The 25,860-nt window shown below is 35.9% G+C and overlaps 1 protein-coding gene across 1 annotated transcript; it reads right to left on the bottom strand.

The window, feature by feature from the left end:
* Window positions 1-3,070: 3,070 nt before the first annotated feature.
* On the bottom strand, window positions 3,071-3,916 carry LOC125191347 (UPF0496 protein 1-like). Its single transcript, XM_048088892.1, has one exon. The coding sequence runs from the start codon at window positions 3,914-3,916 to the stop codon at window positions 3,071-3,073; it is 846 nt and encodes a 281-aa protein (XP_047944849.1).
* Window positions 3,917-25,860: the final 21,944 nt, after the last annotated feature.

Raw genomic sequence — 25,860 nt, 5'->3', positions numbered from 1 at the left:
TCTGAATTTCCCATTTTTCATTTCCATTTCTTGCTCCACGCCCTTTTCTGAATTTCCCATTTTTCATTTCCAATTCTTGCTCCACGTCCTTTTCTAAATTTTCCATTTTTCATTTCTAATTCTTGTGCCTGCTTTTTTCTATTTTTTTTAATTAATTTTATTCTTATAACTAGGCATGTATACTAATAAATGCAATAATGTAAACATGATGGGTCTTCTGATAGTTGTTTATTTACATTATACAGTTAGCTCTGTAAATTTATGCACTTTGAATATAAATATAATGTATACTAATAAAAGCAATAATGTAAACATGATGGGTCTTCTGATAGTTGTTTATTTACATTATACAGTTAGTTCTGTAATATTATGCACTTTGAACATAATTATAAAAATTTACATTATTCAGTAGTTCTTTTTTAATCGTGCATATTTTATCTACTTAAGTATAGGGTCCAAGAGGGTAAGAGTTGGTAATGGTGCTGATGATTCTTGGGAAGATTGTATTCCCATAGCAGCAGCTAGACAATACCGAAAGGAAATGGAAGAAGAGGAAGCGGAGATGGAGGAAGATGATGCAAGGGACGGAGTTCGGCCTAAAAAGAGGGACGTACTTTATTTTCAAAGAACATCAAAGGAATACGTGGACATGTTAGCAAAGCTAAATCCCCGACAGGTTGAAGCTATACATGAGATCGGGTTTGGAGGTATTTTAAACAACAAAATACCAGAGATACCTGGAGAAATGACCCTTTGGACCACGTTACAGGGTATATATTTTTTGGTTTGACTTTTGAAAAATATTGACATTTTCTTTATAAGTATGAACATGGTTTGTAGACTTACTTCATCAAACTCCTCTTCAGATAAATCTCCTCTTCCTCTGCTCTGCCCATATATGATATACCCCATGGCCGAAGAATTAGTTTCGGCGTTCCACGCTACAAATAACGAAAATTTGGTTGAGTTCGTCCACAGCTACTCCGTCAACAACCTCAACTCTCCCGAGTTCTACTCAGCACTCCAACTCCGTCTCAACCCAACAAACAACGAGCAATCTGGTAATAATCCTATCTTAACCGTTCAAAACTTCCTTCAAGATACATCTCGTTTCCGTAGCAAACATTTGATGATGGAGATGGAACTGAAAACCATGGAAAACAAACTCAGCAAGCAGCTTAATTCCATTGCTGTCTCCAAGAAACTGTATTCTCTTTTATTCAATGGCCCCATTCTGTTTGCTGCAGTCGGGCGATGGCGCGAATCAGTTCTCGTGAAGTGTGAGACTGCGCTCAAGAAACGTAAGGAGATAGTAGATCGTATGATTTTGGTCGCCCGGCCCATCGTGACAGGTCTCGATAGCAATGTAAATGCAGCTCGTGGCTTGGAGGTCGAGATCAAATCTTTGTCGGAAGCGGTTGATGATGGGGAGAAAGTGGCGGCGGTGGGGAAGAGCTTTGAAGAATTACTACAGAGATGAAAAATACAATAATGTTATCAAATGTGCTAAAGAATTGGTGCTTCAGAGAACAAGGGGACAGAGCATTACTAGTGTTTTATTTTTGTTGTATATATTGGGTAGTTTGTTTTATTCTTTTTGTTTTTTGATATTAGTTTTATATTCTTTGTATTTGATGTTGTATATTGTAGTTAGAAATTTTTTTTTCTAGTTTATTAAGTAGTATTGGTTAATTTGTGGAGTATATTTGATCGTTTTTTTTTTTTTTTTTTTTTTTTGTTATCACAACCATGCATATTATGAATTTGATTTTCTCTCTATTTTGGTCTGCAGCCACAAGGGTAGTTTTGTTGCCATAGGTGTCACACCGCCTAATCAAGGTGCTCGACCTACGGACATGTCGATCGAGGCATACAAATGTCGGAAAGAAGCTGAATGGATATCAAGGTAAAGTTTCCTTTTTTTCATGAAAAGGATGTCGCTTTTGAAGCCAGAATGAATAATATTTGATACCTAATCTTTCATATTTCTTGTGCCAGTCAAGCAAAAGAATCATCCAAGATTTGTCAATTCTTTTACCACATTCGCTCCTTTTCTACCTTCATTTTATTTCATTCCATTGTACCAAATATGTCCTTAAAACTCTCGAGACATAACACATACCCACACCTGACACCATTCTAGAAAATCCACTAGTAAAATAAGAGGTTTATTACCGTCTAAATATTTGTGCATATGCTCACACACAATATTATTGATCATTTTCAGATATGAGATCTAGGTAGATAATAGCTCACAGCTCGGAGATATCTCGACCACCACCTTGTTGTCTGAGCAAAATTTGACCCGCGCATGCACTTGTCATTTGATCCATGAAATCACCCAAGATTTATAGGATGTACTCTGTTTTAAGAGCTTATAGGATGTACTATTCTGTTTTGATAGCTTATAAATTGTTGATTAAGGTGTTTAAATACCTAAGGATCTATTTTGTGAGAAAAGCAGTGACAAGGTCCACACATTCAGTGGCGAAGCTTCGTCGATCTTTCTATCGTGGCGAAAAACTTTATTATGGGATATACATTTATATATTTACACATAACTTGGGAGTAACAATTTTCCATCAAAGATCTCCACCAGCATCCTCACACTAATTACCCCAGCCCCTTCTCAGTCCTCCTTCGCCGACGTTAATCACAGCTCTCCAACGCAACCAACCGGCGCTGCCCATTTACCCCACGGCCGAAGAATTTGTTTCGGCGCTCATCACTATGCACTTTCTCCGTCCTAAGTTAGTTGAGGCATTTCTTTTATGCACTCGATTTAATTCACATCATGTGGTAAAGGTTGAAGGGTTGAAGTTGAGAGAACAAATTAAGAGAAATGGTTGGATTATTTCAGACGGTAGATCTTTGTTTAAATTGTCAAATGGGCCTTTAAATGGGCTTTTATCCAACTCCCAGACTGAGTCAATCCTATCCATCTCACTCCCAAAGCCCAACTCACTTATTTTCTACAGCAAATTGCATACCAAAGAGTCAAAGACCAACTTTTATATACTACTAGTATGAAAGCGAAATAATATCATTACATATCTGTATTTAAGAAGGTTTAACTCAAGTGTTTGATAATAGTCTGAAGCACACCATCTTTAGCCCACTTCATCCTATCACTATATGCTTCAACTTTCGCTACCAATTCTTCAAAGCCATGTTTCACAGCGGCCACTTTGTCGTTCCCATCATCAACCGTTTCCGACAGAGATTTGTTCTCGAACTCCAACCTCCGAGCCACGGCGTGGATGGCGCTAAGATCTCCCATCCCGAATTTGGCGCCAATAATCATAAACGTAGTTATCTCCTTGTGTTTCCTTGCTGCAGTTTCCCGCTTGTTAAGAAGTGAACGGATCCATTTCCCGACTGCACCAAACAGAATGGAGGCCGCTGCTGCTGCCGCTGCCACAGCTGGCCCTGCCAATGCGGGCCCATTCTTTGCTGGCCCAGATCCCGGCCCGGCCGCTTCCCTCTTGGGGTTGGCGTTTGCAGCAGCAATCGCAGCCGTAGCCGCGAAGAACATGGCAGCTAGCGTGAAGAAAACAGTCGACACTTTCTTAGAGACATCCATGGAATCGATGCGCTTGACTAAGCTCTCATCCATGGATTTGAGTGCCGTCAGCATGACCAAATGCTCCTTATAATGGGAGGATAAATCATGGAAGAAGTTGTGAACGATCAAAGGATCATTACCTGGCTTGTTTGTGAGTGCTGAGGCGAACTCGGGCCCGATGATCCTGTTCACATAGTGTCTACGGACAAAAGAGGCCAGCTTTTCATGATTCGCAGCGTCCTTCTGCAGATCACGGAATGCCGTGACGAATTCTTGGGCCATGAGGTCGGCGTGGGAGGTCATGTTAGAGGCCGGAGTTTCAGGCCCGAATCGGCTCATGTGGCTGCCCATCACCGTTTATGATGAATGAGAAGGGTCGGGCCGGGCCGGTTGCTTTGGAGAAGTGTGATGGGAGGCGGAAGAGGAGTTGACTTGCAGTGCCTTGCCGGTGGATATGTATGTATATAGAGAGAGTGCGATCACGCTAGGAGCAAAATGTTATACATAAACGCTAGGGGAGTCGGGGACTATATGGAGTAAAAGGACTATTGGGGTTGGAGTTGTAGTCGCGTGGAGAGAGAATATATAGCTAAACGCCAGCAGAGCGCCAGCTGAGCGGCTCTTTACTCATCAATTTTTTTTTCTTTTTAAATTCATTATACATTACTCCCTCCGTTCCGGATTAAGAGTCACACTTTGAACACGAATTTTACGAAAGGTAAAGAAAAGTTGATTGAAAAAGTTAGTGGAACGTGAGACCTATTTTTTATATTATTTTATAATAAAATGTGAGTGAATTGAGTTAGTGGAATGTGAGACCTACAATAAAATGAAGTATGACTCTTAATTGGTGATGGATTGAAATAGAAAAGTGTGACTCTTAATCAGGGAATGACTCTTAATTGGTGATGGATTGAAATAGAAAAGCGTGACTCTTAATCAGGGACGGTTGGAGTATAAAATAATCTCCCATTTCTTGAATTGTAAAATGGGCCTTTACACCTTGTATGTAGGTTCATATTTGGGCTTGAAATGAGCTTTTACTCAACTCTCAACTCCCAGCCGGAGTCAATCCAATCTCACTTAGCAAATTGCATATCCAATTACCCAACCTTATACTGTATGTATGAAAGGAAAATAATTGGCATAAGTCCAAACTCCAAAAAGATTAGGATAAACATTTTAACATTAGTTTATAAAATTGTAAATAAAACGGAGAGAACACAATTGTATATTGAATAGATGATAAATTAACACGAAAGAATATAAATAATATAATGTTCTATCTTTCTGTCCTAGATAAAAATAATTTTTACAAATTTATTAACGGGTATTAATCAGGTATCTAAATACGAGTTTCAAGTACCCAAAACACGAAAAATTCTTACATAAACTATCCGGATCCATAAATTTGGATTTCGGGTAGCCCAAATCCGTCGGATGTCAAGTCGGGATCGGATATATTTAGAAAAAACAATAATACGTGTATATTTAAAGGCCGGATTAATTGTCCGCTGTGAATATTTTGACTTTGTTAAATTAATATCTGCACGTTTGAGTAATGATAATACCAATTTGTCATCATTTGAAGCCTGCTTACTTCCTTTTGGTCAGGGCCCACTCGTCAGCCTTGTCTCATTCTATTCATTTATTTTCCATTTATATTTTTATAGTATCAATAAAATTAAATTAATCTTGTGAGTTTCACCCATAAAATTAGAAAGATCTCCAAGCCTTTCATTGACTAGTGTTTGATAATACACTGAAGCACAACATCTTTAGCCCACTTCATCCTATCACTGTATGCTTCAACATGCGCTACCAATTCTTCAAAGCACCTTTTCACAGCCACCACTTTGCAACCGTTTCCGACAAAGATTTGCTCTCGAACTCCAGCCCCCGAGCCACTTCATGAGTGGAGCTAAGATCCCTCATGCCCAATTTGGCGCCAATAATCATAACCGCGGTCATCTCCTGGTGTTTCCTGGCTGCTGTTTCCCGCTTGTTCAGAAGTGAATGGATCCATTTTCCAACTCCACCAAACAAAATTGAGGCCGCTGCGGATGCCGCCGCCACAGCTGGCCCGGCCGCTTCCTTCTTGGGATTGGCATTCGCGGTAGCAACTGCAGCCCCGGCCGCGAAGAACATGGTAGCTAGCGTGAAGAAAACAGCCGACGCCTTCTTGGTGACGTCGATGGAGTCGATTCGCTTGGCTAAGCTCTCATCCATAGATTTGAGCGTCACCAGCATCGCCAAATGCTCCTTAAAATGGCAGGATAAATCATAGAAGAAGTTTTGAACGATCGAAGGGTCATTACCTGTCTTGTTTGTGAGTGCTGAGGCGAACTCCGGCCACGTAGTGTCTGCTGAAAAAGAAAGCCAGTTTTTTCATGTTTCGTAATCGTAGCGTCCTTCTGCAGATCACGGAACGCCGTGACGAATTCTCGGGCCAAAAGGTCGACATAGGAGGTCATGTTGGAGGCCGGAGTTTCTGGTCAGAATCGGATTATGTGGCTGCCCATCGACGTTTACAATGAATGTGAAGGGTCGGGTCGGGTTGGGTCGAGCCGGTTGGTTGCGATGGAGAAGTGTGATGTTGAGGCGGTATATATGGAGTAGTATATGAAGTATTATCCAACCTTTTTAATAATACTATATGCAACCCGTGTCCTTTCTGGTTTTGAATATCCAACATGAGCTATAAATTTTTTAATCTAATGAGTCGGCCTTGATGCATGATAACTTGGTGACGTGAAACATTCGTTTGAAGTTTCGACACTGCAAATCCAATTCTTTATTATCTAGCTAGTAATGAATTAAACACTAATCCTTAATATTTGATTTATTAAGTTCTACAACTATAAATAGTTTAACTAAATGCATTGATTAGAAGTTTAGAACAAGACAATAGATTTTCATTGATTTAAGAATAAGACAGACTAATTGTAAAAACATGTAAGTGCACAGTTATTTTTCATCCCTATCGCTAATCTAAGATCATCTCCAATGATACACCAAAATCTGAAATGAAGTAGTCAATTAGTTCCAATGGTACTTCAAATTCCATCCCATTTTCAGTTTTCGAGTAAAATACATGTTTTTATATTTACGTTAAAACAAAACCAAAAACTTTTTCGAATCCTTAATATTTGATTTATTAAGTTCTACGACTATAAATGGTTTAACTAAATGCATTGATTAGAGCACTCCCAATGGTCCGGCTAAAAACTCCCTTATTTCTCCCTAACTACTGCCACATCAGCGCCACATCAGCACCAAAATTTATCCCCAGTTTTTAGCCAACTTTTAGCCAACTGCTCCAATGGTTTCTCCCTTATTTCTCCCTTATTTCTCCCTAACTCAACATTTTATTTTTACATCATTACTAATTTAATTGTTTTATTTTTGTATATAATAAAGCTAGCTAATTTATAAGACAAGACAAATAATAGTAATAAAGTTCGTTGTATTAAACACGAGTAAAAAATTACAACGACGAAAAAAAAAAAAAAATAGTACAGGAATGGAAAAAATAAATTCAAAGTAAAAAAATTCATGGGCGGTGGGCGCGGTTTCTATTTGCCCACAATTCTTCGATCATATCGTGTTGTAGTGCTCGATGGGATGGGGAGAGAATGGAGAAGGTGTGTATTTATAGGGGGGAAAATTAAAAAAAAAAAAAAAAAACAACTTTTATCGCCGAATTACCGCCCACAGTGGTCGGCGATAATTCGGCGATAATCCGGCGAATTTTCAGGAGTTGGCGTTAATTCGGTAGAATTAACGCCGAATTATCGCCGAATTCGCCCCATTGCCCGGCGATAATTCGGCGATAATCGGCGATTTTTCGCCGAATTTAACGCCGACCCATTGGGAGTGCTCTTAGAAGTTTAGAACAAGACAATAGATTTTCATATATTTAAGAATAAGACAGACAGATTCTAAAAACATGTAAGTACACAGTTATTTTTCATCCCTATCGCTAATCTAAGATCATCTCCAATGATACACTAAAACCTGAAATGAAGTAGTCAATAAGTTCCTATGGTACTGATCCGCTCAGATTTTGCACTATTTTAAAGCCATTATTTGGTCCGTTTTTATGTCAAAGTCACTCTACACGTCCATTATTTGCACATTTTGTCTATTTTGGTATTTTGACGTGTTTTGTGAGAAATGTGCATAATTGAGCCGAAAAAGGGAGCCAAAACGTAAAGTCTGGAAATCTTGAGTCGAGACGGCGACCGCCGCGAAGTTGTACGGCGACCGCCGGCGCCTGGCGGGCAGAGGAGTGCAGCGGTCCGCCTCAGAAATTTACGCTTGGAAGAGGGTCTCGCCCGGCGACCGCCGAAGGTCATGCGGCGGTCCGCCGCCGAAGGAACAGAGACTCTGGACTCCAACGCAGCGACCGCCGGCCAAGGTGTGGCGGCCCGCCGGAGAAAGGCGGCGAATCCGAGATGACCTAGATTTGCTCCAAGATTTACCATATTTTGAAGATCTTATCCTTCTACAATGCGGATTGGCTTTCCCCTATAAATAAGACTTCAAGCTTCATCAAATTAGAGAGCTTCTACTTGCAAAATAATTCATAGAGATCAAAAGTTAGAGTACTTCACTTGTGCAAGGAGTTGAAGAAGGATCAAACTGTTGATTACGCACTACTTTGATTTATCAAATGGTGCGGATTTTTCGCAATCTAAGAATCCTGATATCTTGGGTAGTGGTGATCAATGTCTAGAGGTGCTAGTATTGTTATTGCAATGAATCGTGTGCTGGGTGAGTCCAGTTTGATAATATCCTCAAGAGGTGTTCGAAAAAGGTTTTATTATTCAGAAACCCGGCCGGTTGGAATTTATTCCAGAATAATAAATAAAGATTTTGAACTAGACAACTCTTGGAAAAAGATATTAATTAATTAAAGTCAAATAGCAGACTTAAATTAATTAATGAATATTTATATCTTAAACACGGCAAATAATAAATTAAAGAGGTAAAGCCCGGATTACTCGTAATTTGGGATTGGATGGGCAGTCAATATTATTATACTATAGTGGATGATAATAATATTCTGTTTGGACTTGTATTAAATTGGGGCTCAATTTAATTAGTAAAAGTCCAACAGGTTTGGCCCAAATCCAACCTCCATGGATCCCTAATCTGGCCCATCATAACTCTATATAAAGGAGACTAATTTATAGTTAATTTCGTGCTCCTTCTTTCCAGAGCAGACGGAATTTTCCCTTCCCTTCTGTTGGGAATTCTGTCTTCTGTTTAGTCAAGCCCTTTTCGATTCTGACAAGCTTTGCTCACCCAAAGGTCAGATTCTGAGTTCGGGATACAGATTAGAAGATTCGTGGTCGAGTACGAAGATCTTCATATTTCAAGATATAATTTAGAATAAGTATTTGAATATATCAATTTAATTGGATTATCTAAAATTTAATTTTTAATTAAATTATGGATTAATGGGATTTTTATCCTTATTTTATGGATTTAGATAGATTAAATTCTATCTAGATAAATCCTAGATAAATTAGGATAGTTATAATTAATTTTATTTTGTCTTATGGATTTATATAGATTTAATTCTATGTGAATAAATCCTAGATAGACTAGATAAAATAATTAATTATATTTGGATTTTATCCTTATTTTATGGATTTAGATATATTTAATTATATCTAGATAAATCCTAGATAAATTTGGATAATAATTAATTTTATTGTCTTATGGATTTATATAGATTTAATTCTATGTGAATAAATCCTAGATAGACTAAGATAAATTTTAATTATGTTTATCCATATCTTGTAGATATTGATAGATTTATATCTATCTAGAATATATCTTAGTAGATTTGGATAGTTAAAATCCATGTTTATCTTTTTCTTGTGGATATTTATAGAATTAATTCTATTTAGAAAATATCCTAGTTGAATTAGATAATTAAGTTTATCTCTATCTTATAGATATTGATAGATTTACATCTATCTAGAATATATCTTAGAAGATTTAGATAATTATTAATCCAATATTGTAATTATCTTTTGGGTTTAAGATAGATTTAGTTCTATCTAGTTAAATCCTAGTTGAATTAATTAATATTAATTCTAGTTTATCCTAATTTTATGGATATAAATAGATTTATTTCTATTTAGAAAATATCCTAGATAAATTTGGATAAAGATAATACAAGATAATCCTTATCTAATTGGATTTTGATAAAATTAATTTTATCTAGAATAAATCCTAATAGATATGATATATTCTAGTTTCTTATTCTAAATAATCTAAGATTTTTTTAATCTTAGAATGATTGGATTTTATCTTCATCTTATGGATTTGGAGAAATTTGTTTTCTATCCTGAAATATCCTGGTATGATTTAGATAATGATAATCCAAGATCAGTTTATCTTGAATTTTAGGATTTGATTTTATTCATGTAAAATCTAGAATAATCCTAAGAGGATTTAGATAGATTAAATTCTATCTAGGTAAATCCTAAATTAATTTGGATAACCATTATCCAAGATAAACTTATCAAATCTGAAATTTCTATTTTGGATAAGATAAGGAATTAATTATTTAATTAAATCTCCCTAGATTTATTAAATAATTTCAATAATTATCCAGTGTGATTAATTACCATGAAGTAAATGGATTTGTCTATTTATTTGGTGATTATCTATTATAAGTGGATTAATCTGCCTTATCTGCTTATGTGATAATTATGCAAAAGCCATGTTCAAAATAACTAAGCGATAATTACAACAGTGCGTTGTATATGGTCTCCATAAATTGGTCTATATATGAAGCAATTTCTAATATTATCGCGACCCACCTTAGTGGGAGCAATAATCCTACGAAATAGCAAGGTCATAAGATTAGACTTCTTAATAGTAAATTGTTTAAACTAGAAGCATGTTTCTAATATTATCGCGACCCACCCTAGTGGGAGCCATAATCCTACGAAATTGCAAGTTCATTTGTTTAAACTTATTTATAAGATAGCTATGGAATTTTGTTAGTGGCGTACGACCTTCCCTAGAAGGAGTATCAAAACAGAAATGAAATTCCTAGATGCAAATATTTATGGTAAAAGCTTAGGCAATATTTGGCGGCCATGCCACCTTAGTGGTCTCTGGACTATTCGTCGGTATTGTGACCAGGAAATTGTTGGAATCCGAATTTGTATGACCTCCCTAGAGGCGTACTTATTTTGGTTTTGGCAGTTGCGAGATACATAAATTGTTTTGTGGTTGTTTGCGATTATGTATCAAGCATAGTATGTGATAAATAGTTTTATTTCTTCTCAGCCAAATTCTTAATAATGTCTGCGAACCTTAAAGAAATCAAACTCGAAGGCCAAAATTATGTAGACTGAAAATGTAAATGGATAAGATTCTCATTGCTGAAAACTTAAAGTTTGTATTCACCAATTCATGTCCTCTATTTCCTTGACAAAATTCTATAAAGAAAGTTCAAGAATGCATTTTATGCATGTACTTGACAAGTTCTTTGAGATAGAAGGTCAAACTACTTTCTTTTAAGTAGTAAGACACGTCTTGGTTTATATTGATGAAAGAAGAATATCCAATAAGGACGATGTCCAGATTCTATTGGAATATCCACGAGAGATAGAATATTTTGAGGAATCTTCTGATTCAGTTACTCAAATAGTTTCTACACTCAGTTCTTCATCAAATGTAATAGGAAGTGATAGTATGAAGGTTGTTACTTAAAAGTTGGAAACCTTCTACATGATATTCACTTTATTAATAATAGAGGAAGATAACATGATAGATGACAAATTCGTTAAAGCTGCATCTTTCCTATGTCTTAGTTCAATCGAACAAAAGACTAGCAATGGAAAGAGGGAAGAGCTGAATTGTCATCAATGCCTGCTGAAAGCAAGAAAGGCAAGATAAATTAGGTGAAAAGGCAAAGTGAAGATGCATTGTAAGTCGGATTGACCTCTTCTAAAGAAGGACAATGACTTAGATAACAATGTAACTTCTAAAGGAGAGATCTCAATCCAGTTGGGCAGTTGTTGCAGTGGGAGCTATTTATTTATGCTCACTTAATTGTTTTGTTTTGATGTTAGAGTTTTGTTTTATTGGTACAGTTTAGTTTAGAAAGAATTCAGTTTCAGTTTCTAAACTTGTTTATGATTAAATGATGTTCGATGTCATTTTATAATGCGTGCATTATTAAGAAATGTGATTCGAATATCTATCATAGTACCATAGAAAAACAAATTATACATCATAGTATCTAAACAATATAAATGCAACAAGATTGAGTTTCGAACAACAGTTCAACTTCTTATACAATGAATGATAAAGTATTTATGGCACTTAGACATAAGGCCAAGAAAGTACTTAGTAATTGTTCAAACTGATTTTGTCTAACTCAAGTGACTATCGAGATTTTAACAACTTGCTTGTTAAATAGCTCGAAAGTCAAGTAAGTCTGGTTGATGCACTATAAGTAAGGATCCTTTGGTGGTTCAAGGGATTCAGAATACTTATAGAGATGCAACATAGAAAGACTAGCAAGTCTCAATGGTCTACACCATGGGAGACGAGCAATGAGTTAAGATCAGTAGTGGGAGTTAAATCCTAGTTGACTACTCCAAGCATTCTTCTAAAGAATGGGATAGTCATATAAGAAGATATCGAAGTCTCTCTAAGACAAGTTCGATATGGGAACAGTTTCACTCAATGATACCTTATCATTGATGGGATTTACGTTGGAAACAACGAGTTTTATCTTAAAGAAACTACCATAACATCAGTACCTTCTACAACACACGAGTTGTGGACTAGAGGTAAGTCTAGTCCAGCACATCTCAAGGTGTGGAGTTATTCCAACACATGTTTTGGAAAAGGTATCCAAGTAATTGGAGTTGTGTACTGAGGTATGTTTTAAGATTGTCCCAATTGATAGAAAAGGTACGGGTTCTATAATCTTCACGGCAAGATAAGTGTTTGTTTACATCAATACTAGATTCTTTGATGAAGATTATGAGAAGAACTACAAGCCTAACAAGCATGATAATTCTCAAGATAATGAGAATATCTATTTTCCATCTTAACCAAGAAGTCATACCATTAGATGCTTATGCACTTAGAAAATCAACATTTGTACCTAAGATTATAAGAGTCATGTCGTAGTGGGAGCGTTCCTTGCGAACATAACAAGTTCATGGGTCTAAGAGAGTCTTTAGACTCAGTTTTAGATCGACTTGAATCTAATCCCTGTAACTACAAGGACACATTGACTCATTCAGATAATCGTTCTTGATAAGATGATAGATTCTGAATAATAATCTAAGATAGACAAGAATGTTTGCAAGACTTGCGATACTACCCATAGACTATTTTAGCCAGTGGGAGCTAGTGGATCTGCAAGTGTAAACATGGATCTTGAAAGGCTAGAATAATGGCTAAGGGTTATACCCAGAAAGAATGATATTCTCGCTTGCCATTATGCCTAAGACGATCTGTATCATATTGTCTATTGTAGCTTACATAAATTAGGATGTATGTATTATGATTGTCAAGACAGTTTTCTTTAAGTAGAAGTCTTGAGGAGATCATCTACATGGAACATCTTAATGGTTATGTGCTACAAGTACAAGAAAGTTGAAAGTGCACTATATATGGTATTCTTGGTACTCTACGATGATGACATCTATAAAAGTTGATAAACAACTCAAAGGGTTATCTAGCGTAGGAAACTGGTCGTCTACCCAGTTTAAGGATGATGGATTTAAGATAAACTAGTTACATTCTAAGCATCTAAGTCATTAGATTGCTAGAAAAAGAATGTTAAGTTTTCTTAAAGAATCCTACATCTACATCATACTTAGACACTTTAGCATTGAAAATTCCAAGAAAAGTTTTTACTTCTCTGGATGGAATTATCTTGTCTCTAGTCAAGTGTTTTTCGACACTGAATGAGATCAAGAAGAATGAGACAAGTTCTGTAATTGGAAGTCTCATGTATGCTATGATGTGAATTAAGTTAGATATTAGCTTTGCCGTTGGCATAGAAGCTTGATATCATATTAACCATGGCCAAGGACATTGGATTGGTAAAGAATATACTATAGTACTTGAAGAAGGCTAAACGGTATGCTCTAGTTTACCAGACATCTATGTTATGTCCTTTAGGTTACATCGACTCGATTTTATTATTGATCGGTGATCGAGTTATCCTCTGACTATGTGTTCACGTTAGGAGTTGAAAACTGAGTCTTGAAGGAGTGTGATTACATCACAGGCTCTATCATGATAATTACAAGTGTGGTTTCATAGGAAACTACTAAGGTAGTTGTTCATCTCAGTAACTTTCTAATAGCTTTGACCGTGATTCCGAGTATGCCTATGAGTATTATATTTTATTATGGTTACTCTAGACATGTGTCTAACTCGAGGGAAACACGATCTGATAAAGCTAAGCAATCACATAGAGAGGAAGTATGAAATTAATTAAGGAAAAAGTGCGCAGCGTGACATTATGGTTACCAAGATATCATCAGAGAACAACCTGGCAGAATTATTCACAAAATGCCTATATGGCAACATGTTTTACACATGAGGTGAAAAGTATGGTAGTTCGATATATCATGGTCCGAGACCTGCTTAGAGTATAAGTGGGAGAGTTTTGGCAGTGGGTATACTCGAAAGCATGATTTTGAGTATAAGTGGGAGATTGTTAGGATTGGTATACTGAAAAGCATATTTCGAGCATGTTGCACGGATAGAATTGCTTGTATACAATAAATTCTACAATCCACTTTTAACCCAAGGCGAGAAGAAGTAATTTTATCGCATTGATGTTTGCTTGTGCATTTATAAGATGTTTCTCAAACATTTAAATGTATAAGAAGCAAACAAGTCTAATTTTTCTACATAGTAGACTGGTCGTGAACGATGTTCACAGAAGGTGACGCAGTCGGTCCTTTGTAGAAGAGAAATAGAATTTCACAACCTAGATAGGCTTTGGCTACCTATCGTGAAAGGTTGCAGTGTCAGTCCGCATGTTTCCTTACCTTAGGAAATAAACGACACTGGTGTGGTATAGCACTGAAGGATCTAACAGTTGAGATAAGTCTTTCTTGCTATTTACCGAAAGACGAGGTCTCGGTGATTGTTATTTCTTAATCATTGTTGATATAACATTGAGCATACGATATTGATTATGCACTACTTTGATTTATCAAATGGTGCGGATTTTTCGCAATCCAAGAATCCTGATATCTTGGGTAGTGGTGATCAATGTCTAGAGGTGCTAGTATTGTTATTGCAATGAATCGTGTGCTGGGTGAGTCCAGTTTGATAATATCCTCAAGAGGTGTTCGAAAAAGGTTTTATTATTCAGAAACCCGGCCGGTTGGAATTTATTCCAGAATAATAAATAAAGATTTTGAACTAGACAACTCTTGGAAAAAGATATTAATTAATTAAAGTCAAATAGCAGACTTAAATTAATTAATGGATATTTATATCTTAAACACGGGAAATAATAAATTAAAGAGGTAAAGCCCGGATTACTCGTAATTTGGGATTGGACGGGCAGTCAATATTATTATACTATAGTGGATGATAATAATATTCTGTTTGGACTTGTATTAAATTGGGGCTCAATTTAATTAGTAAAAGTCCAACAGGTTTGGCCCAAGTCCAACCTCCATGGATCCCTAATCTGGCCCATCATAACTCTATATAAAGGAGACTAAATAGAAGACTAATTTAATGAATTTTTATAGTTAATTTCGTGCTCCCTCTCTCCAGAGCAGACGGAATTTTCCCTTCCCTTCTGTTGGGAATTCTGTCTTCTGTTTAGTCAAGCCCTTTTCGATTCTGACAAGCTTTGCCCACCCAAAGGTCATTATCTGAGTTCGGGATACAGATTAGAAGATTCGTGGTCGAGTACGAAGATCTTCATGTGGAGAAGGAGCAAGCAATCGTCGATTCTTTGGAGAATCAGATCGGTAACCCTAATCCGTAGGAAATTCATGAATTAGGGTTCTTATTCCTTGTTTGTGAATTATATGTGTTCTAGCGTGCAATTGATTGTTTAACATGTGATTAATTGATCCCATAATCGGTCAAATAGATCTGTAGATCTGATTTATTTGTTTATGCATGACTTCCGCTGTGCAAGGGGCACCAAACCCCATTAAAACAAAACCAAAAACTTTTTCAAATCCTTAATATTTGATTTATTAAGTTCTACAACTATAAATGGTTTAACTAAATGCATTGATTAGAAGTTTAGAACAAGACAATAGATTTTCATTGATTTAAGAATAAGACAGACAGATTCTAAAAATATGTAAGTACACAGTTCTTTTTCATCTCTATCGCTAATCTAAGATCATTTCCAATGATACACTAAAACCTAAAATAAGTGGTCAATTAGTTCCAATGGTACTTCAAATTACATTCCATTTTCAGTTTTTGAGTAAAATACATGTTTTTATATTTACGTGTAAAATGATATAATATGGAAAATATTTTTTTTAAGTTTAAGTTTAGTGTAAATAATAAAAAATATAATTAATTGATTTTGAAAAAGGAAAATAAGTCAAAGTGGATGATGGCTTTGTATACGTTATATGGTTATAATAGAAAAAGAGTTTTCAAAGTTAGATTGTTTATATTCTTATTAATTTAAAAACATAAATTAAGATTAATTGTAATAGTAGTTGTTCTTATTTTTTATTTGAATGAAATAAATATATTCATAGTTTCTTAAGACAATAATATCGATTTGCAATTTGATAAATAAATAAATTTAACCTGCCAAACAATTTACTATTTTTTATCTTGTTTTAAAATTTTAATTACCAAATAATAATTGAAAAACTAATATCAGTACTCCGTCCATCCCTGTTCAAGAGATTGATTTTCTTTTTTGGCCGTTATTTTGCAAAAATGATAGTAAATAATTAAAGTGGAGAGAAAGTAAAATAATTAATAGAATAATGTATATACGACTCTCTTCTATATTATTCTATCCATTACTTTAATTTCTCTCCACTTTAATTATTTATTACTATCATTTTTGCAAAATAACGGCCAAAAAAGAAAATCAGTCTCTTGAACAGGGATGGACGGAGTATTAACTTAGACCATCACTTTATTTATCGGGCTCATTTATTTGGTATTGAAATTAGTTTTGGTTTTAATCCATCACGATTAGACCTGCCCAAGGTTTACCGAACCGGCGGTTAAAACCGAAATCTTAACCGCCGGTTACAGTTCCGAACCGAAACCGTGAGAATTTTCTCGAACCGAAACCGTCAATTTTTGAACCGTGGTTCGGTTCAGGTTCAACAATTTTCAAACCGAAACCGTGCCGGAACCGCCGGTTCCGGGCGGTTCCTAACCGATACCGCGAAAAACCGCCGGAAAAATCATTCCTTCAGCCACGAGTCTGTGGATGATCATTCGGAACTCTTGAAATTGTTCCATGACTGGTCTAGAGTCGACCATTTTTTAGTCCGTAAATTTGGATACTACAACATGTTCAGTACATGCAACATTATCGATACTGTACTTTTTCTCTAGGCTTTCCCATATCTCTTTGGACGTGGTTACAATGGAGTATACATTATACAAACTATCATCTAAAGCACGTAGAATGAAATTTTTACAAAGATAATCTCCTTTGTGCCATTGTTCATAGTCCGCCAAGAAATCGAGCCTTGTCTCTTAATCACTTGGCGCGGGTGGCTCGCTTTCCGTGAGGAAGTTGGCGACGCCCAACGTTGTCAAATAGAACAACATCTTTTGGTAACACCTCTTGAAGTCAGATCCTCCAAATTTAGGTGGCTTCTCAGCGGGTGACATCATTCTAGGTGCCAAAGGTGCTGCACTTGGTCCTTGGAAGGAACCATTCACGTTTCCCCCAAAGGAGCCAACAACATGGTTGGGCATAGAGCCCCCACCATTCATGTTGGGCATAGAGCCCGCTATGGTCATACCGGACCCGAAGGAACTGGCACCCGTGCTGGTCCCGAACGCCCCAACACTCGATCCATTAAAGGATCCGAAGGAACCACTAAAAGTGGAACCAACCGATACACCCGAGGTGGATCCACCAGTGAGCCCATGGATGTTAACATACACCCAAGGGGTTGTTGATGAAGATGGAAAGATCCCGAGAGTTGGCGTCATCGATGAAATCGACGTATTGATGTAGTGTGTGTAGTTTGTGAAATATGTGAAATGTGTGTTGTAACATCTCGGAATTTGGAACCCTAATTTTAGAGCCCTAGAATTAATTGTTGATGACGTGGAATCGAGAATGCATTTATCTCATGAGATGATATGGTCAAAATTGAATCTAGGGTTGTGTTGAAAGTTTGAAAAGTCAAACTTATTGATTTAATGATGTGGCATGTGATTTATTTAATTGTGAGATTATGTGGTAAATTAATTATCTAAGGGTGAGTGAGAATATTAGAGAAAATTTCAATAAATACTTGTCACCCAATTCTTGAAATTTTCGAACCCTAGACTCCTTGGAGAGGGAATTCTATTTCTTCCGGAATTAATTTAATCCTTGGGATATTTATCCAAATTAAAATCCAAGAGCCAATTATTTCCTTATTTTGAAGATGGAAAAATCGAGCCCCTTTAATTTATTTTTGATTTTCGAAAATCACTCTACTTGGGAAGGAAAGAATTATTTTAATTTTATTTGATTCCTCACTTGATTTCCTTCCATACCTAGAATTTAATTATTCTACCAAATCTTTTCATACTTCAAGAGATCTTGCCATACCCTATTCTAGTTAATATTCCCAAAATTCATGCCTTATTTAAAAGGGCTAGAAATCGCCCCTTACCTTGCTTCATGGAGGATTTTCCTTATTTTTATTTTGCTCCATGATATTTTATTCTATATGGAAAAATACCAAAACAAAATCTTGGCTTTTTGGAAGGCCATATTTTCGAAAATCTCATGCCTAGTACCCTAATCTATTTTTGTTAATTCTTCTTCCCTACTTCACAATATTTATTTAATTAATTGTGGAGAATGAGATCTTACCAAATATTCTATTTATTTATCAAAGATTTTATTTGGACTCTATAAATAAGAACCAAAACCCATAACCCTAGCCCCATATTTTCGGCCCCCACCCTCCCATACACTCTCTCAAATTTTCTTCTTCTACTCTCCAATATTTTGCTATCTTTTGGAGAAGAATTGAAGTTTAATCCAAGAACTTTGAAGAATCAAGGCTAATACTTGTTTTCTACCGATCGTTTTTCTCAAAAAGGTATTTTGTTTAAGAGTTATGCTTGATCTTCTACTTCTTCTTTTTCTTCTTCTAACCGATTAATCGGTCTTCTTGAACCCTCATGCATCTTGGTTGAGTGAAAGAGGGATAAAAAGGGATGTGAGAACGTGTATGTGTGTGTGTGTCGTGTGAGTGTGTGTGGCATGTGTATGTGTGTGCCGTGTGTGTGTGTTGTTGTGTTGTGTAGTGTGTGTTTGATAGCTAAATAATCTTGTGTTATAAACATGATCTTGGTTAATTAGTAATGATAAGATGAATCATTGGGAAGAGGGAAAAGTAATGAGACATGCATGAGTAAGAGTAGTATTGAACCTAATTTGTGATATGTGCCTATGTGATTAAAAGGTGAACCTTTGGTTGCGACGCCGGATAACGGAAAAGCGAAACTACTTGAAAACTAAGCAGTCGAGGTGGGCTTTACTCTTAAAACTCTCTTTTATTTTGTCAAAAGTATTGATTGGTGTTATAAGGGTGGTTTAACCGTTATGCCATGCCTATGTCTATTTTATTGTGATATTGTGCGCCTGATGCCTAGTTTGTGAGTTCGCTCCATTGGGCTAGGGCTATGGATATGTTTATACGAATTCGGGTCTGAGTATGGGCCGCAAGTCCTACTAGGCTGTGTACACGAGGGGATCGGGAGCCATCCTTGCTAGTCGGCCGGTCTCGTGGGCGAAAAGTGTGGCCACACTTTCGTCGCACCATGGAATGATTGTGATTGTTATTTTGATGAGGAAAATGGGGAGTTATTTTGACTGGCCAGTCTATGGAAAATATATTTGTGATACTCGTGATATTTCTTTTATAACTTCTTAAAAACTCGAGTTCACTTGGTAAGGGTGGCATAACTTATAAAATGTTTTGGCAATGAGCTCACCGAGTATTTCAAAATACTCAAATTTCCTGCATGTGTTTTCCTTATGTGCAGGTTGAATGATGACGAGCGGTGGCGGGTGTTGAGCAGATTAATTAATTAGTATGGATATGCTGAACTTCAAGCGTAGTTGTGTCTTCATACATAGCTATTCTTTTTCTTGGTCGTTTTCCACTGAATCTTGATACTCTTTAGAATTTCTTTTGGGATAATTGCACCTTCCCCTTTTCTTGTGGTTTTTATCTTGGATATTTGTGTCGTACTCTTGAGATATTTGGATCGTCATTTATGATATCTTCTTTCCTTTAAACTTCTAGGTTAAGTTGTTGCATTTAATACTCTGATATTTCTTCCAATTCTTTTGGTCAGTACTCTTTAAATGAAACCCTAGCCTATGTTTACTTCTTTTGAGTCAGTTTTGGGTAGCAGCCGCCGCATTTATTGTACCCTAGGAGGGCGGGCTGTTACATGTGTAGTGTGTGAAATGTGTGTAGTGTGTGTAGTGTGTGAAATGTGTGTAGTGTGTGTAGTGTGTGAAATGTGTGTAGTGTGTGAAATATGAGTAGTGTGTGTAGTGTGTATAGTGTGTGAAATGTGTGTAGTGTGTGAAATATGTAAAGTGTGTGTAGTGTGTGCGTTGTGTGTATATTTACCAAATATGTCAATTCAATTTCATATCAATTCTTCATTTTACCAAACATGGGATTTGGAATTGAATTACTTCCAATTCAATTCCATAGAATTCCAATTCTAATTCAATTCAATTCCGTGTTCCAAACGGAGCCTAAATAAAAATACAAAGGAATAGCTAGGACGATGATGAAAGCAAGCACATGTATTCAAACATAACTTTGGGAGTAATCAAATACTAAAATTTACGGGATTGAGCTAGTAAGTTGACAACGTATAATGCTGCCTCGCTGTGTTACAGTTTTTTACTTTTTAGAATTTCCTCTGGCCCCGATTATTTCCACACTCGTCATGAGCTGAACATGCACGCTCAATCGAGGTCCACTGCTGGCTTAACTGCTCGTGATAAGGACAGCTTCCATAATAAAAGGAGTACCTAAGTGAGTTTTGATAACTGAGTGAGTTTACATCATTATTCACATTGAAATAATTCTGATAACTAAGTGAATTTTCTATCGCTGAAAAAAGTATAAACAATATATTGAAAAGAATTACTACATTATTTTTACATCATCAAATTGATTTTTATTTATTTCACTTTGTATATTTATACACAAAACTCGTAGTCTCCTTTTTAAATTAATTTATTTTGAAAGGGCAGAATGGTGATTTCAGGGATGATTGAGAAATTAATCTGCAAAACGGCATAGCTAGGCTTCAGCCCTCACCACCATACCACCACCACCTCGACGCGGCGGGGAAAGCCAACAATTATCTCTTCCGGCGCACCGGCGTGTTCAGCTAGTCGGAACACCCCCTCTCTTGTCACCGACGCAGTCGTGAATGGCTGGTTGCGATTCGCTTTCGCCGCGGTGGTGAAATCGTCTCCTTCGGTGAAGTCGGCGCGGTCGCTGCTCGGTGCGTGCGGCAACGGCAGCGATAATCGCAGCATCGAGGTCGAGTGTGAGGTGTGCGAGGGATCGGCTGAATCCAATTTGAATTTGAATTTGGGATCCAATTTCAATTTTGAGCCCTAGCTTAATTTGATACTGTATTGTTTTGCAGCTTACTGGAAGCAATTGATTTGATGATCGAAGGAGCTCAGATGCTGGTGGTGCCGATACGGAGCAGCATTTTAGAGTTCGAGTTCGAGCAACTTCTCCCCTCCCATTCCTGTTTGTGATTTGATGGAGAAATGTAATTTGATGCAATTTGATGCAATTCAGTTTATGATTCATGCAATTTGATGGAGAAATACAAACTTAATCATAATGCACTCCAGGTCTTTGGAGATATTTTCCAATTGAGAATTAGTTAAGAGTCAGATTCAAGATTTAGCTATCTTTATTTTTTAATGTCAGCTACGCACATATAATGTCAATTGCATATATAATCTATGTCAACTACATATACAATTCATGTCAACTACACACATATAATCTCAACAATATACATTCCATGTCAACTATGTGTACAATCAATGTCAACTACATACCTATAATGTCAACTACATATATAAATTATGTCAACTATTGCTGTTGACATTAATTATTTGTAAAATGTTACTGTTGACATAAATAACGTTGTTGTTGACATTGTAGTTGACATAATGGCTTTGTAGTTGACATCGCGTGAAAATGACAATTATGCCCCCTAGTTGACATAATGTCACAGTAGTTGACATTGGGCAAAAATTGTGAATGAGTGGCTGAGATTGCATCTCAATTCTCAATTAGGCCCAAAAATCTCAATCTAACAATACCCATCTATATATATATATATATATATATATATATATATATATATATATATATAGATAGAGGGATGTATCATATCCTTTTTACATCTTTTGTTCTATTGTTCTTCTCAATCTCGGCCCTCCATTTTCAAGATCTGATGGCTGAATTAAGTGCCACATGTAATTAATGAAAATATTCAAAAAAATTGAAAAGGGCCTTTTAGGAAGGCACACTTTAGTCAGTTATGGAAGTTCCTTGAATTTCTTCCTCAAATCTCACGCATGGTTTTTCTTTCTTTTCTCAAGTTACTGACTCAAATCTCACACATAATATCTCTTTCTTCTTTTTCTTTCATTTAATTCAATATTATTGATTCTGATTTTGTGTTTATGATTACACAATAATTTCTCTGATATCTCTGCCGCCTCCATGACGAAGAAAGTCGTCGAGGTTGCCGCCGAAGTCGACGCTACAATCTTTCTTCTCTCCCTCATCGTTTTTCTCCATTGAAGACCTTCTCAAGAAATTATCGTCGTCTTTTTTCAATTGAAGACGTCTGTTTATTTTTTTTGTTATTGTTAAATTTTGGTAAAAATTTATTGTATTAGTCGTGTAATTGACATCTATGGTTTTCTGTATTTGTTTGTGATTAGTTCGTTCTTGTATTTAGTTATATTTTGCATCAATTGTCGTTTTATTTACATGAAATCACTCATTGCTTACAGATTTTCGTGTTTTCATTTCGTAAGTTACAGCTTGTAAATTTTCGACGAGTAATGTACTATAGTAAGTGTATAATGTAGATTGTATTAATGTACGATTATGGTTGTATAATGTATACACCAGCTTTGAATAATGTACATTACAATGGGTTTAATGTGTAACAGAAGTTAAATCCATTCCCCTTTGGGTTTAGCAATCCATGTGGCTAGGGTATAGTACCAACCGAAATACGAAAACGTTACCAAGGACAGAGAGTTTCAATTGTTCCCCTTAGGTTTAGCAGCCCATGGGGCTAGGCTATAGCACCACCACATGAGTTAAATTTCATTTTTTAATGCGTTCAAGATTTGGTTCAGTAAATAATGTATCAATAGTATCTAATAATGTGCACGGATCGGTAAATAATGTACAGATTGAATAGAATAATGTTGAAAGGAAATTAAATTCATGCCCTTTGGGTTTAGCAATCCATGGGGCTAAGTTATAGTACCCACTCACAAACAGAACCATCACAAAGGGCAGAGAGTTTCAATCATTCCCCTTAGGTTTAGCAACCCATGGGGCTAAGGCTATAGCACCACCACAGTAAATAATGTACCAATAGTATCTAATAATGTGCATGGATCAGTAAATAATGTACAAATCGTCCATTACTACAGGACACAAATTGTCTATTATTGAGTAAATAAAATCCATTACACTTAAATATTTGTAAATTATGTTTATCAGTTAAAACTACTCATAAAATCACAACAAAAACGTCTCATAAACATATACATTATAGGACACAAATCATCCATTACTGAGTAAATAAAATCCATTACACTGAAATATTTTCACATTATGTTTATCAGTTAAAACTACTCCCTAACGTAGATGATATCTAAACCCTAGAGGTATGACTGGAACTCGTGGACTTTGCGCTATCGCAATAGGTATAACATCATCAACCGCTTCCTCAATATCCAACATAGGGTGCTTCGTTGCTGTCCAAAGATTCAAAAATTCCAAAATTTAACCAATGTACTAATCCGTAAACACAATGAACAAATAATGTTAATTTTCAACCATAAAATGCATCAATTCAAGTGACTTCAAATTACACGAACATTACCACATACTTCAACACACAGCCAACAGTCAATAATGTCACACAGCCAACAAATTATGCTTCATCTAATTGTGAACCAATCATTTCATATTCAAACCAATTCATGAAACACACAATAGTGACAATAATGCATAATTTATCCATGAATACAGAGTACAAATGCAAGATTACTGATCAATAATGTAGTAAAGCCAATTATGTAACCTTCAGACTGTGTATTACATGGACAAAATCGACAACAAATAATTGTTTCATAATTCTTTCATCCAAATCGACCAAAATCAGAGATATAATTCAATAATCAACCAAATATTCAATAATGGACAGAATCGACAACACACTAAACATAAAATAGACAATCTCCAGAAACCAAACAAAATCCGTATGATTTCACCCGCAATAATCAAACATATACCAAATAAACTCAGCAATAAACTAAAGAATTAACTAATGGATATAACCCTAGTTCAAAAGATTACAATTTCATTTCTTTTAGAAAAATTGATCCAAAAATATTGTGCATTATTCGAACAACGAACTCAATCGACGGTAAAACCTGTGAATCGATGACTATGTGGTCCCGAACATGTCCGAAATCGACGCTTACAAGTGTTTTTTTACCCAAATTCGGAACTTCAGAAACCAAAATCGGAACTTCAACAACTCATTCGGCGCGCGCGAAACTAAAAATCGATACTTTAAGCCTGTGAGTCATCGACCGACGGTGAATTTCGCGGCGAGAATCGACGGTGGAGTTGGTTTCGCTTCTATTGGAGAGGCGGCTAGGGTTTAGGCGGTTTTGAAATGGTGGAGAATATTTTTTATCGTGGGTTGATAGGATGGAGTGAGAGAGTGAATGAGAAGATGGAAGGTTATGAAAATCTAGCTTAATTATAGGAATTTCCATTTTGAAACGTGTACAAGACATTATATTTTTACTCTTATACCCTCATAATGCACAAATTAGGACAAATAATGCAACACGGGATCAGATTTCTCCTTTTAATCTAGTCCGTCCATTCCAGTAATCTAATGTATGATATTAAGAAGGAAATAGACACTAAGGGGGTAATAGGACCTTAATGCTCCCCAATATATATATATATATATATATATATATATATATATATATATATATATAGAAGTGTATTCAGGTCAGAACGTTCTGACGGTCAGAACGGCAAATAATGTACAGTTTATGCACAAGTAATGTACCAGCCCATATGTACATTATGGGGTTGGTACATTAATTGTGCATAAACTATACATCACAAATCCACTCTTAAAGACCGAACCACCGAACCCTACCAAATTAGGGCTTTAAGATCTAGTTTTTTATGGATAAGATACAGAAATTTATAAATTATTTTCGCCTTCATCACGAGCCTATTTTAATTCATCCGAAGGTAAATAAGTCATACTAACATGTTACGAAGATTTAACTTCGTTCCAGAATATATTACTTCATTCTAGTAGATTATTACTTCATTCTAGTAGGTTTTTACTTCATTCCAAGAGGTTTTTACTTCATTCCAGTACGTAAATGTGGTTTCGCCGTCGCGTGCCGTTCTTTCTCTCTACAATATCTATCACCAACGCCATGGCGCTAATATGGTTTAATAAACACATGGAATAATGTAATAAATTATTGGAATGAAGGATGTGTAGAAGCATTTGAAGTACAGAATAAAGTAATAAACCTATATAATGAAGTAAAATGGGCTTATAATGAAGCCGAAAAAATTTTCACAGCAGCACATCTCATCAAAAAAACTAGATCTAATGGCCCAGATTTGGTCTCTAGTTCGGTCTTTAAAATTGGTTCGACATTGATCACAACTCTACATATATATATATATATATATATATATGATTGTGATCAATTGAGATTTTTT

The sequence above is a fragment of the Salvia hispanica genome, chromosome 1 (assembly GCF_023119035.1).
Source record: "Salvia hispanica cultivar TCC Black 2014 chromosome 1, UniMelb_Shisp_WGS_1.0, whole genome shotgun sequence".
NCBI lineage: Eukaryota > Viridiplantae > Streptophyta > Magnoliopsida > Lamiales > Lamiaceae > Salvia > Salvia hispanica.
Note: the sequence above shows the minus strand (reverse complement) of the source record. Positions and strands in the feature narration are given on the sequence as shown.

Bases quoted from the DNA above. Each gene is read 5' to 3' on its own strand.
- LOC125191347 (XM_048088892.1), bottom strand. From the start codon at position 3,916: ATGGGCAGCCACATGAGCCGATTCGGGCCTGAAACTCCGGCCTCTAAC.